General features: G+C 43.7%; 1 protein-coding gene across 1 annotated transcript; it reads left to right on the forward strand.

The window, feature by feature from the left end:
* Nucleotides 1-238: 238 nt before the first annotated feature.
* LOC133347411 (calcineurin subunit B type 2-like) lies at nt 239-4,758 on the forward strand. Its single transcript, XM_061559656.1, has 4 exons — nt 239-369; nt 980-1,024; nt 2,478-2,592; nt 4,149-4,758. The coding sequence occupies exons 1-4, from the start codon at nt 367-369 to the stop codon at nt 4,211-4,213; spliced, it is 228 nt and encodes a 75-aa protein (XP_061415640.1). The 5' UTR covers nt 239-366; the 3' UTR covers nt 4,214-4,758.
* Nucleotides 4,759-14,361: the final 9,603 nt, after the last annotated feature.

Below are 14,361 nucleotides of genomic sequence, written 5' to 3' on the forward strand. Positions count from 1 at the left end.
GAGAATGAAGAAAGAGCTCAGCATACATACGTGTTAGGTGCACATTGCGGCCACGTGAAGTGTCGAAGGCTCCCTGGCAGGTCACGGGGCAGATCCATCCATGTTCCGTGGGTTGAAGATTCGAGAAGATTGGCAGATGCACCACCTTGGCTCCCCACAGTGTCACCTCTCCCAGCCACATGTTAACAGGCACATGTACCACCCCAACCCCACGACCGCCCCACCCCTCCCCAGCCCCACGCACCTGGAGAGCCCCACCCTCACCTGGGTGCTCGCATATAAAAGTGCGCGCATCGCTGCGATCCTCACATCAGCGGCTCCAGATTCGACCTTCCAGTTGCTCACGGATCACCAACGACTTCAGCCATGGTAGGGAATACACTCATTGCAGCATCACGACAAAGATGCCTGGCATTGCCATTCACATACACACGGATACCGAACGTTTCGTTAGAGAGCACCTATTAAATAGGAAAAATATTATATATTCGTATAAAAAACATTCTATATATTATATTTGGAGAGACAAATATGCTCTCAATGATGATGCTAAAAATAATTTTCCGTTACCATTTAAGGTTGTTAACCAATTATCTATGAATCAAAAAAATCGGCCTTGGACACTGATATCCATACGCTAGTCATGGAATCGATAATTGAATCCAGTACAGACAAACGTAGAATACTTGTTTTAATTGTTCATGGCTTGTTGATTATTTGCATCGTCATAAGCTACGATCAAATCACACGATTGGCCCAGGATGTAATTTAAAATGGATCGCTGCAGTTAATGGCTCTCGACATTCTACTCTATTGTGAAGTATTCTGAAATGCATAAATAAATATACATCTGTTCGTCTCTTGAAATAAAATACTTCCCAACGTTGACTTCGCACAATGACCAATATGCAGTGTCGCAGCTCCGTATGATGATGTTAAGATTCTAAAAGTTTTGTTTGTGATTTGTTTTGAAAAACAGGACAGGGAATCACAGGTGGAAGCTAATTTCGAAGCAATTGACATGGTGAGTGAAGACAGTTGCATCTATATCCTCTTCTTTTATCTGATTACTTTGTCCACCTTATCTTATTTTGCTACATCTCATGTTTCACTTGTCTACATCCTGTGTTTTCTTACTTGGGAATTTACGAATTGAAAGGGAGGGAACGTAAATGCTTAGAGCCCCCAATGGGCTAGCACAGGGGTCGGGCACCTTTTTGACTGGGAGAGCCATAAAAGCCAAATATTTCTAAATATATTTCATTGAGAGCCATATAGTATTTTTAACGTATAATAAATTAAATGTCTTACTTTTAATGCGACTTCTGGTCACGGGACCCGTGACCCGAGAAATTTTATCTTCAAAACTAATTTCTGTTTACTTTAAAATGACACGGTATTATTAAGCAATATCACAAGTATTTTAAAATCAGTTCCAAACTGATTTTATTTTTATTTTAAAATTATTATTTTTTTCAACTCAAAATTGTCTGGGAGCCATATGCCGTCACCAGAAGAGCCATATATGGCTCGCGAGCCATATGTTCCCGACCGCTGGGCTGGCACCTCTGCTCTTATGTGTCGTGCTTAGCTCTGCTGTTCTATGAGCATTAAAGACTGAAGCTACTCACTCTTCTCGTGACCAAGCCATGGCACCTGGACACGAGATGGATGTCTCAGTTCATCTCCCTCGTGTTTACCTGAGGCAGTTGAAATGCAGCCTCTAAGAGGTGCAATTTCCACACAGCATTTCCATGCTTCATGTTGTGTATCGCTGGATCATGGCCCTCACAAGCCTGTGGGACCCTTCAGCTACTGTGGGACTTGTATCCCTGATCAGTGCCAACACTCACCTCTGTACCAGCTGATATAATGATGATCATGAGTTACTCTTTGGTTCTTTCGGTAAAGTCACGTGAAAAGAGAAAATAATACATAAAATATTACCAATAATAATAATTTATTATTTTCTCTTTATACGTGACTTTACCGAAAGAACCAAAGAGTCATTCCTGCAGTCACGAAAGCTCCAAATTAAGGATGATCGTGAGACCCATTATTCATACCAAAAGTCTTTCTTCGTCTCAAGATGTTTCCAGCAGGGTCATCCATTGCTGTGATTGATTAATTCCGTGCATGAGTGGATGAGAGCCTCCTCATGCCTTGCGGATTGGGGTTATTTGACTATACTTCACCACACTGATAATTTTGAGTTGAAGGTGGTGAGCGTGGACATGGGGACATTGCGGTAAAAAACCCATTACTCACAATTCTGGATATACCAATCCACCAATGAACAGCACACAAGCTAATTTCATCACTGATATATCCGTGGTAGATCAGACACATTTTCTCCCTTGGATGTGAATCTGTTGCTAGTCTTGACCACTAGCCACCTTCCCATTAATTTGCACCAGCACTCACAAAGCTGCCATTAACGAGCAAGGCAATGTCTCATCCTCATTCTGCGGAAACAGGACAACGACGGCTTCATTTCGTTTGCCGACTACCATGAATTCTTGGAAATGAACGGTGTGGATCAAGACTGCAGCACTGTGGACAAAAACAAAGATGGCAAGATCTCTTTCGAAGGTGTGTGGCCATGGTCTATGGAAGATCGTGGCACAGGGCTGTTACCTTGTTTAAATGGGACATACACAAACTTAGGATGGCATGATATAGCCCGTGAGTCATAATGACATCTGCCTTTGTTGCGACCATGATATATGCTCTACCTCGCTGATGCTAAAGGGCTACACTGGGGATAATAGGACTCACGGAAGATAGAGAGGACAAAGCCAAGGGAAAGTAATTGCTATATGAACAAAAATGGCACGTCATGGGACCTCCTTCGCCAGTGTCAAAATATAAGAATAGGTTTTCCCATTTTTTCTGGCAAAAAAACAGGTGTTAGGATGTTAAAACACCAAACTAAAACCTTTTGCAAGGAATCATGTCTGCATTAACCACAGATACTTGTGGTTAAAATACAAACAAAAACATGCTCTAACATTATATGCATTGTCTTTGAAACTGATTGGCTTGAAAGAAAGCTCTCTGGTGTGGACCAATCAGTTTCAAAGACAATACATATACTGTCAGAGCATGTTTTTTCTTGTTGTATTTTCACCACAAGTATCTGTGGTTAATGCGGACATGATTCCTTGCAAAAGGTTTCAGGTTGGTGTTTTAACATCCAAACACCTGTTTTGTTGCCAGAAAAAGGGGAAAACCTATTCTTATAACATGACACGTATTTACAAAGAAAATATTCCAAACCCTCTCCTGAACTGGAATATCTTCCCATTTACATAAATTATTGTTTCACTTGTGGGAGGAAATTGGAGTACCCACAGAAATCACGCTTATGCAAGGGAACAGCAGTCAAATGTTCACAAACATTTGAGAGTCCATTGCACTACTGCACTCTCCTGTAATTTACATTCAAGTGTAAATTGTGTTCTTTTATTTCTCATTTTAAATTTAGCACATAACCACAGCATTCTAAGGAAATTCAAGGTCGAATTGTGGTTATTTCACAGGTTGTTTTGTTTCATTTCCTTCTACCAACGATACAGTACAATACCGCATACCCGACTTGATTGGAAGCAACAAGGTCGTATATGTGAACATCTAAATAAAATTAGAGTTGGGCCTTGCAGAAATAGGTTGCTTGACCAAAACAAAGTGGTTTAAACATTACGAACTTTTATACTGTATTTTAGAAGTAAGTGAACGAGTGTAATATTTTCAGTACATTCAGGTAGGGTGGGGTCATTTAGGTATACCGGTTGGGTGTGGGCATCGATCAGTGATGGGCCTTCTTGTAATATATATAGGGTTTCCCTTGCTTCATGCTGGTTCGGTTTGTGTGATTTCGTGTATATGCGGCTAACATATTTATACCCAAAATTTGCGATGTCCGGTTTGAATTCATTGAAATGCGGCTATGTGGTTGGACATGCGACATTGTGTCTACATCTCCGCTACTCGACAGGCAGCTGTCTCCTGCGGTCCATTGTGAGTTATGTGTCTCCGCTACGCAAGTTTACCTTGTCCACCCTCATTTGGAATGCATCTACTTCAGAAAGCGAGGGAAACCAGTACGTATGCCATCCATTTGAAGTTACATTTCTCTCCCATGCCAGAGTTCTCTCAATTCTACAAGAAGGACTCTGATAAGCAGAAGGAGAAGCTGAAGCTGAAAAAGTGAACTCCAAGGACATGGCTGCGGGGTGAAAGGGTTTCTCTTAGTTTGTTAGGCTTACACTCCTTGCTTCTTAATCATCATGACCAGTGTCAACCCTTCCACTAAGTATTAGACATGTAATCATGTATTTATTCATTAAAATGAATTCGTACTCTCTCAATCATGCCTACAGTCTTTCGTGCAAGAATCTGTCACTTAAATGGCATTGCATATTATGTGCAAACATTACCTTAATGTTGAGAAAATTTAATTGCACAAATGAGATTAAATACATTAAAAATAAGACCTAAAAAAGAATAGATTCTTGAATATAATAGAGAGAATTGTGACATTTCATTGAATCACTGGGTAATCTTTACATGCCTAATAAAAAACTACTGCTACTATTTATAGCTATTACTACTGTATTTGACACTACTGCTAATTTGCACTACCACTAAGACTCCATTAAAACGTACTTTTAGTACAAAGCATTTCAGTAATATTTCAAATGTACTGTGCTTTACGACGTACTGGCACCATGATCGAAAATAATGCAACGAGGCATAATGCAATCCATTGACTATAGAATAAACATCTCAGTGCAGTACACGTACTCACAAATACCAGTCACAGATCACTCTTGAACAACACTACTTTCAGAATGCTGGACGTGGCTTGGTAACCTGAAAGGCAGCAGTGTACAGAATGCAAACACGGTTCTTTCTGCAAATGCAGCCCCTGCGTTCTAATGGATTGTTTTTTTTTCATTTGCATTGAAATAAACCCAGCCTTGCTTAAATACAAGCTGACTACCCCGTGTTAATATGTACACGTGTGCACTACGTGAGTGTGTGTATTTGCTTGTGTGTGCTTGTGTGTTGTAGTGTCGCTGTTAGCGCACTGTGCTGCGAACTCTGCGACCGGAGATTCCCACTCACCGCCAACACGAGTGACGATAAAATCAATCCATGTGTAGTGGCATTGTTGGGCACGATGCGCGATCACCACTACTCTTGACCTGTAGTAGCGGCTCCTGGTCAACAGGGGGCGGAAGAAGGGCCGAACTAGAGTGACCGGATTAATCTTAATTTGTAGCTTTCGTGACTGCAGGAATTACTCTTTGGTTCTTTCGGTAAAGTCACGTTTAAAGATAAAATAATGCGTTAAATAATAGCATACGACGTTTCGATTGCAACACAAGCAATCATCATCAGGTATAAAAGAAATAGCAACAAAATCTAACCAGAAAACTATAGACAGACGTATAAGCAGACAGATATCACAAATATACATAGAGAGAGAACACACATCGGCACACAGAGAGAGAAATAGAGAGAGGGAGTGGGGGCGGAGAGAGGGAGGGGTTAGAGAAAAAAATAGCATGTCAATGAGTAGGACGACGGGTGGCAAGGTACGCAAGCTTGAAAATTAGGAGAGCGGGAGAGAGACACACTAAATTAAAAAACTTAGCAAAATATCGAAATGTAATGTAATGCAACACAGAGAGTCGGTCAACACACAATTAACGCATAGCCACTCTACATCCTGGCACAGAGACGTTCTTTCTCTGTGTGCCGATGTGTGTTCACTCTCTATGTATCTTTGTGATATCTGTCTGCTTATATGTCAGTCTATAGTTTTCTGGTTAGATTTTTGTTGCTATTTCTTTTATGCCTGATGATGATTGCTTGTGTTGCAATCGAAACGTCGTATGCTATTATTTAATTTATTATTTTATCTTAATACGTGACTTTACCGAAAGAACCAAAGAGTAATTCCTGCAGTCACGAAAGCTACAAATTAAAATCCTGGCACTGAACAAACTCCACTCAACATTCTGGCACCAGACAAACTCCACTCTACATCCTGGCACCAGACAAACTCCACTCTACATCCAGGCACCAGACAAACTCCACTCTACATCCTGGCACCAGACAAACTCGACTCTACATCCTGGCACCAGACAAACACCACTCTACATCCTGGCAACAGACAAACACCACTCTACATCCTGGCACCAGACAAACTCCACTCCACTCTACATCCTGGCACCAGGCAAACTCTACTCCACTCTACATCCTGGCACAAGGCAAACTCCACTCCACTCTACATCCTGGCACCAGGCAAACTCCACTCCACTCTACATTCTGGCACCAGGCAAACTCCACTCCACTCTACATCCTGGCACCAGGCAAACTCCACTCCACTCTACATCCTGGCACCAGGCAAACTCCACTCCACTCTACATCCTGGCACCAGACAAACTCCACTCTACATCCTGGCACCAGACAAACACCACTCTACATCCTGGCACCAGACAAACTCCACTCTACATCCTTGCACCAGACAAACTCCACTCTACATCCTGGCACCAGACAAACTCCACTCTACATCCTGGCACCAGAAAAACTCCACTCTACATCCTGGCACCAGACAAACTCCACTCTACATCCTGGCACCAGACAAACTCCACTCTACATACTGGCACCAGACAAACTCCACTCTACATCCTGGCACCAGACAAACTCCACTCTACATACTGGCACCAGACAAACTCCACTCTACATCCTGGCACCAGACAAACTCCACTCTACATCCTGGCACCAGACAAACTCCACACTACATCCTGGCACCAGACAAACTCCACTCTACATACTGGCACCAGACAAACTCCACTCTACATCCTGGCACCAGACAAACTCCACTCTACATCCTGGCACCAGACAAACTCCACTCTACATCCTGGCACCAGACAAACTCCACTCTACATCCTGGCACCAGACAAACTCCACTCTACATCCTGGCACCAGACAAACTCCACTCTACATCCTGGCACCAGACAAAATCCACTCTACATCCTGGCACCAGGCAAACTCCACTCTACATCCTGGCACCAGACAAACTCCACTCAATATCCTGGCACCAGACAAACTCCACTCAACATCCTGGCACCAGACAAACTCCACTCTACATCCTGGCACCAGACAAACTCCACTCTACATCCTGGCACCAGACAAACACCACTCTACATCCTGGCACCAGACAACCTCCACTCTACATCCTGGCACCAGACAAACTCCACTCTACATCCTGGCACCAGACAAACTCCACTCTACATCCTGGCACCAGACAAACACCACTCTACATCCTAGCCCAGACAAACACCACTCTACATCCTGGCACCAGACAAACTCCACTCTACATCCTGGCACCAGACAAACACCACTCTACATCCTGGCACCAGACAAACACCACTCTACATCCTGGCACCAGACAAACTCCACTCAACATCCTGGCACCAGACAAACTCCGTTCTACATCCTGGCACCAGACAAACTCCACACTACACCCTTGGCGCCACCAACGGGGGGTGGCTGTGTGTGCTCTGTGGGATATCTGGGGGCGCACACAACCCCACCCCTCGTTGGGGACGAGGCATAAAAGGGCAGCTCCCTGGCCAATCAGGGCCAGTTGTAGCTCAAGACCCAAGACCAGCTATCTCAGGACCCGGAGACGATGTGAGGGCCAGTGGTGGGACTCTGGAACTCCCGGCTCTACGTCCTTGTGAGGGCGAGTTCCAGAGCGTAGCCAGAGTAGTGTATCCAGGCTGTGTACCTAGGCTGTAACAGAGTATCAGGACTGTTGGAGTGTTGGATTGTAATAAAGAAGTTACCTCTACAAGTGTCTCCGGAACCCATTACACATTTATAAGCAGCAGGCTTTGCAATTAACGTGCCTTTGGAGATGTGAAATGTGAAATTAAAAATATTATAAAACATTCTTTGACATAGTGAACCGTTCCGTGTTCAACCAATGGTTGGCTTTGTGAAGGATAAGGAAGCAGATATAAATGCACATAAGACAGCTAAAAGTTGCAAAACAAATGGCAATAATAAGTTATATAATTACATTCTGTTCAAGTTAATCAAAAGGATAAATATCGTTTTCGTGATTAAATGTTCTACTTGATTAATATCTATACAGATTTAAAGTTTGTGATCCCAAACCTTCAAAGTAAACACTGCAAAGGACATTCTTGATTTTTGTCTTAATTTTTTGAATGGCAATGGACTTTGACCACTCTGGACCCAACAAATAAGGCAGAAAGTGAGCTGAAATTGTTACATTTTTAAAACCCTGCATTCATAAATGATTTATTTTTACAGCTGACCTGCTACATTAGTAACCTTGACACCTCTGATGAATTCAATATTTGATGGTGCCTAAATTGATGGAGTTGTATGGGAATAAATTTTTTAAAAAGTATACAGTTCTATCGCATAAACCAGTGCACCCTAAAAAAACAACTCAACTGCTGTATTTGAAACGTAAACTGTAAGCGTGAGTTCGATGAAACCAGCCAGGGAATATTTTTCATTGCAAGATAAACGAAACAAGCAGCTCTTAATTTGTAGGGATATAAACATATGGGCTACGTGTTTCCATCTGTCAGAAAAAAACAAGTTCGAAGCTTCAGTGAATGATTCTAAAAAAAAGTGAAATAACGTTCAGGCACACCACCCTGGCACGTTGGTGACATCACTTCACACGATGTACGTATTTCATACAGGAATCTTAAAACAATTGTATTTATTCATTATTCTCCTCAGACTGCCCCAAGCACACAGCTGTAGGTGTTAAATAAGAGCCGCTTGATTTTTTTGGATTACATCTTCCTTTAGCACTGCCTATTGTAGCACGACACATCAGAAACGGCCAACAACACAAAGACGAGGGATCTGTGCAGTGGAGAACAGCTTCAGGTTGGGTGGCCCTTGGCAATTCTGCCTTGGGGAAATGTAAAGATCGTCCCAACTGCACTCCGCCTTCTCCCCACAACAGCATTTCTGATTATTGCAATATTTAAAAAGGTCATGAGTCCTGGGAAATAAGAAAAGGGGCTGCACTGAAGGGGAGAAAAATAACAGCAACAACAACATAAACACAAGCTATATTCAGAAGGAACTAGGAAATATTTTCTTCTGTTGGTGCAACCAGCTGCAAATACAAATACAGTCAGGTCACCTTCTCACAACGTAGTTGTTTAGAAAATGGTTATATACGAAGGACGAGGTGTTTTGTTTTACTCCCGCTAAATTGGATTCTTTAAAAAAAAACATTTATTTTTAGTTGAAGGTTTTAAGAGTCAATTATCAATTCATGTTAGATTATGTTTCGGCAAAAGTAACTGTCCTTTCAAATGATCAGTTCCTATCTCCAAATCAAAACGGTCTTGAGGAAGCATTATAGTGCTTGCTGGTGTGTTGAGAGATTTATTGAGTTTTCTAGTGTCCTTTCATGGGTAGTTCTTGCTTCATGAATTAAAGTCAGAATTCACACAGCTGACCTGCCATGCCTGCATGGAATTCCTAACAGCTACTCTTGAAGAAGGGTACAAGCATCGTTTATGATTGTACAGAGATGTAGAGTCTGCTTCAGACATGGGAAACCCACTCCATTTGTGACGTTACTTAAATGTGTACTTGAATCAAGCAGGACTAATCAAAGTGTATGATGGCTATGTGATTACCTGTGGAAATTCAGATTTCATTGGCCCAAAAGGAAGGAGAATTCAGGATTTACTACATAAACTGCAATGGTCACCACAACTATCAAACCTTTGTGCACAGGCGGGGATTCATTTTGATATTGGTTTTATGTAAAAAATAATATCGGTGAGATATCAAATGGTGGAATAAACTACACAGGTGAGACTATAAAACTACTGGGTGATTGATTTGTATTAATATAACCTCACATTGTTTTCCATGATATTAAAGACCAAAAATACATGAATGCATTACTTTATTTTAGCAGGCCATGTATTTTACACGTAAGTGGAACTCCCTAACCCATTGGCCTGCGGATTGGCTGGGAGATGGCAATACGCCAAGTTCATTCAATCAATTTGTAGCGTTTGAATTGTAGCTCCCCATGCATACGTGAGTTTTCTCCGAGCACTCCTGTTTCCTTCAAGATGGCCAAACATCCAGATGTAGGACCATCCTAAAAGAGGGTACTACGACTCTGTGAGGCTTTCTTGGATAAACAAAAGTAATCACATTAAATATATGATCGTCAACACGTGTGCATCGATCATGTTATATATGCCTCTCGGGCACTGTTAAGTTTACTTTGGGGATTCATTTGCATGGTGAGTGTGCATTTATGATTGGTCAATATGTTTGTGAGTGTATAGATAAAATCTACTTAGGTATTTAGATATTCAAATGTAAGTGTGTTTGTACATTCCACAATAACTTTCAGTGCGATGGTTTCCGCTCATTGTTGAACCAGTTGAAATATTGCTTGCTGTCTTCACGTTGTTTAACATCCGAGGACCAACACCCCGATTGTTTGTTTTTATTACCTGAAGAGGAAAGGAGGTTACACCCAATACTGTTAACATTCATCCATAGACCCTGGCCATGAGGCGAAGCGCAGCATGGAGTGTGGAGCGGCCAGCCCTTGGAGTCGACCTGAAGGTGGCCAGAGCATCATCATCCAGAGTCGCTGGTAGCGCGCAGTGCCTCGGTATCGGTCCACCCCGACATCTCTTGGTGAGCGAGGAACCTTCGTTGAAAGGCTCACCAGTCGCCTCCCTCAGCTTGAAAGGCCGTCAACGCAGGCAGTCGCTGTTGGAACGCCTGCCCCTCTCCCGGTGGCTGATGTTCCCGCGCAGCGCCATCGCACAGGGAAATGGCGGCCCCTTCCATGGGTTGGTCGTGGCGACATCTGTCGCGTACCAATGACGTGGGAGGCGGTGACTGGAACTCCTCCCTCACGTGGTGCTCTCGGTTTCCACCAGTCAACGAACTAGGCGGAAGAATGGCGCCAATTTCAGTGTCCGTAGCGGGAGGCTGATTTTGGCGCCAATCCTTGCGTTGCGGCGCGGTGCTGACGCGAGCCGGCATTTGGCGCCAATTTTATTCACGGGCACCAGCCCTCCCTCCTCCAGATGCCGTAATCTCCGCCAATATGGAGGCAGCGGCGAGCAGAAACTCAGCCAGGCGGGAGTGAGCATCCTGGAGCCCATCCCCCAGCCGCAGCGGTGTGTCAGGCGTCCGCGACGGGTGCTGCAGCGTCGGCACCACCTCTGATTCCCCGTCCGAAGCCTGCTGACTCGTCCCCTCCTGGTCGTCATCCTGGCCATGCTCGTGAGTACGAATAGTCTTCCTGGTATCCATTACGTGAAGACAGTTTCACTTCTGACACCAGTTGTAATGGTGTAAATACTGCAGGAGACGAGTTGAGGGAGGCAGCACGTATTTATTATAACACCCTACAGAAACAGTCAGCTATACAGCCTAGGAACACAGCCTACAGCTATGCGTGCCTGACACCGGCTACGCTCTCAGGTCCTCCGGCTATGTACTTCCTAGAGGAGACTATCTGACCCGACCTAGCCAGGGTACTGGTCTCAACCACTGACCCATCAACCCGGCCCTGACAAGGACGTTGGGCCGCGGGTACCCAGGGTCTCACCACTGAGCCACACAGAGTCCCGGCCCTGATAAGGGCAGCGGGGCTAGGGGTCCCAGGGTCCTATCGAGCTTGCTTCGTCTTCATTCTTCACTGGCTCCAACGACTCCCCGAGCGCTCACGCGCACCACCCTATATAGCCCTCTGCCCCCCGAGGGGCGGGGCTAATGCGGACGTCGGTGTAGCCACCCATGTGCGGACCGTGATGTAGACACCGACTACGCGATGGCTCGCTACACCCCGGTACGTACCACCTCTACACACGCACGGTGACACATTCAACGACACATTTATATTTACGAGATCTAACCCAAAACAACCTGATATTGGTCACGAAAGCCAACGTGTTAAACTGACGCACGGTGACAAGTTCAATAAGTTATATACAGTGCTACCCCGGAGATCGAACTTAATTCGTCCCAGAAGGCCATTTGAACACCGATTTGTTCGAACACCGAATTAATTTTCGCTGTAAGAATTAATGTAAATGACATTAATTGGTTTCAGACACAAGAAATCTCTCATTATAAAGCATTTTACACGAAATTTACAGTAATTACATGCATAAAATCATGCAAAAAACAAGAAGCTTGTGTATGGATAAACACCAAAAAACACTCAAATAAAGGAGATTACTGAAAAAGTTAAGGAACGATGTTTTGTGGGTCTGCACTGGGTGAGAACTACGCGTTAAGTGAGCCTCTCATACGATAAACCCTTTGTCTGGGCAAGCATCATGCACGCTGGGCTATACGCGTCTCAGCCGTACAGGTTCTGTCAAGTCGCGATTTCCCGTTTGACCTCCGAATTTCGTTTGGTTTCCGGGGCAAAAAATGTTCGGAAATATTGTTCGAACACCGATTTGTTCGAGTTCTGGTGCGTTCGATCTCCGAGGTTCTACTGTATACTGTACTGGAGACTGTTTGCACTAAAGTGCGTCTACGAGTCTCATGGTAAGCCTATGAGTCCCCGTGTGATTCTTTTTGGTCTCGATTTCTGTCTCATTTTGATGATTTGCTTTAAAATCACGGTTACTGAAGACGGTAGCGGCAAAAGCCCAAACGACAAGCGGACAGCAACACACGGCATGCGATTGAAGGTGTCACATACAACATTTGCCTTTTTTTTTATTAATGCCTTTCTTGTAAATCACTAAAAGTCTCTCTCTATGTCAGTGTTGTATATGCCAGTCTAAGCGTTTCTCTGCCAGTCTTTTGCTTGTCTGCGCAAGTTGAAGCTGCATTGCTCTAAGCATTTAAACCCAGCTCCCTCTCACCTTATTAGTCGGACAGATCTCTGATAAAAAGACCATTTAGTGTCCCTCGATCTCCCTTCCCAGCGCCACACTCACCTTGCTCACCTGGATTGCACTTGATGAGACACCGAATTCCGAAACCGGTCCAGACTTTTTGCTCGTTTTGAGACAACTACCGCCGGAATTCTGCACCCACAGAGTAACGCAGCGCGATTGGCTTGTTGTAATATTTTGGGTTTTTTTTTCTTTGATTGTGAGACGATATCAAGGGAGAGGAAGTATCGTCCGCGTTATTTATAATTCTCCACACGACCACGCTAATGATTAGGTGGAGCCAAAACGTGGCAAAAATAATAATCAAACATTCATCCAAAAAGAGGGCCGCCAAAAAGCTCACATTTCCAACCCGCGCCGAGCAATTAATTCATCAGCGACCGCCTTCACTAAAATTAGTGAATTAGCCGGCCTCCCGAGTCCCGTGGTAATTGAGTAAAGAATTTTTATTTTTTGGTTGATACACACACACACAAGAGAGCCTCATGTGTGCGAGCGCGTGTTGACCACTCGGCTCAGGACCGGGTCAATGACGCACGCCTGTATTTCTCCAGGGTGTACACAAGCTACTCTCTTCTAAAGTGTGTGTTTTTTTAAATAAACGGTTGGGCAAAGTCTATATTAAATAATATAAGTTACAAGCTGCAAAAAGGTGGGATTGTGAATTTAAGTCAAGATTAAACATCACATGTTCAGCCTCTCGTAAACCCAGCCTCTTGCAAAGGGTACCCCAAAATCACGGGTAAGCCCCGCCCACGTGCGCATTTTCCAAAGTGTACCCAAGTAAATTTTAAGTTACATTTTTGACAGCATTTTTATTCCTCCTTTTTAAATAGTATGTACTGGATATTGTGTGTCTCTTAACTGTAATTCTTAAATGTGTTCATGTTAGTTGTAATGTTAGTTTTGCCCATTCCTGGCCAGCTGGATCACACTTGGGAAAACCAATACCTTTTGATACACGATACAGTACAGACAAAAAAGCCATCTTATAATCTATGTTTATCGATCGTGTGTGGTGTACAATAATTTATATAATTAATTTGGTGCTGCTGCTGCGTTTCCAAGTCACGTGCCTGTTCCACAATCTACCAGCGACCCTGAAATCATGAAGACCTGCAAATAAAATACAGTACTTTGCATACAAACTAATTGGCCAAACATCCCAATCCAGAAATGAAGCGTCTTGGTGAGACTTCCCTTGGTAGGGGTTTGGCCACTTTCTGCTGTCCGCCTTGTATGTTGAACGTATTTCTTACCGTACGTAGCCAACCGTACTAACCGGGAGGTGCAGTTTTAAACAGTTTGGGTGCAATTTGAAAAAAAGTTACGGCCACTCAAATATCGTTAAACCAACGGTCATTACCAGCTCCACCCA

Source organism: Lethenteron reissneri, chromosome 26 (assembly GCF_015708825.2).
Source record: "Lethenteron reissneri isolate LAM-NWPU_2019-01 chromosome 26, ASM1570882v1, whole genome shotgun sequence".
In the NCBI taxonomy this organism is placed as follows: Eukaryota; Metazoa; Chordata; class Hyperoartia; order Petromyzontiformes; family Petromyzontidae; genus Lethenteron; species Lethenteron reissneri.

What these genes read in the sequence shown, in the direction of transcription:
- LOC133347411 (XM_061559656.1), top strand. An exon ending in ATTTCGAAGCAATTGACATG is followed by an intron (nt 1,025 to 2,477) that starts GTGAGTGAAGAC and finishes CTGCGGAAACAG; the next exon opens with GACAACGACGGCTTCATTTC. An exon ending in TGGCAAGATCTCTTTCGAAG is followed by an intron (nt 2,593 to 4,148) that starts GTGTGTGGCCAT and finishes CTCCCATGCCAG; the next exon opens with AGTTCTCTCAATTCTACAAG.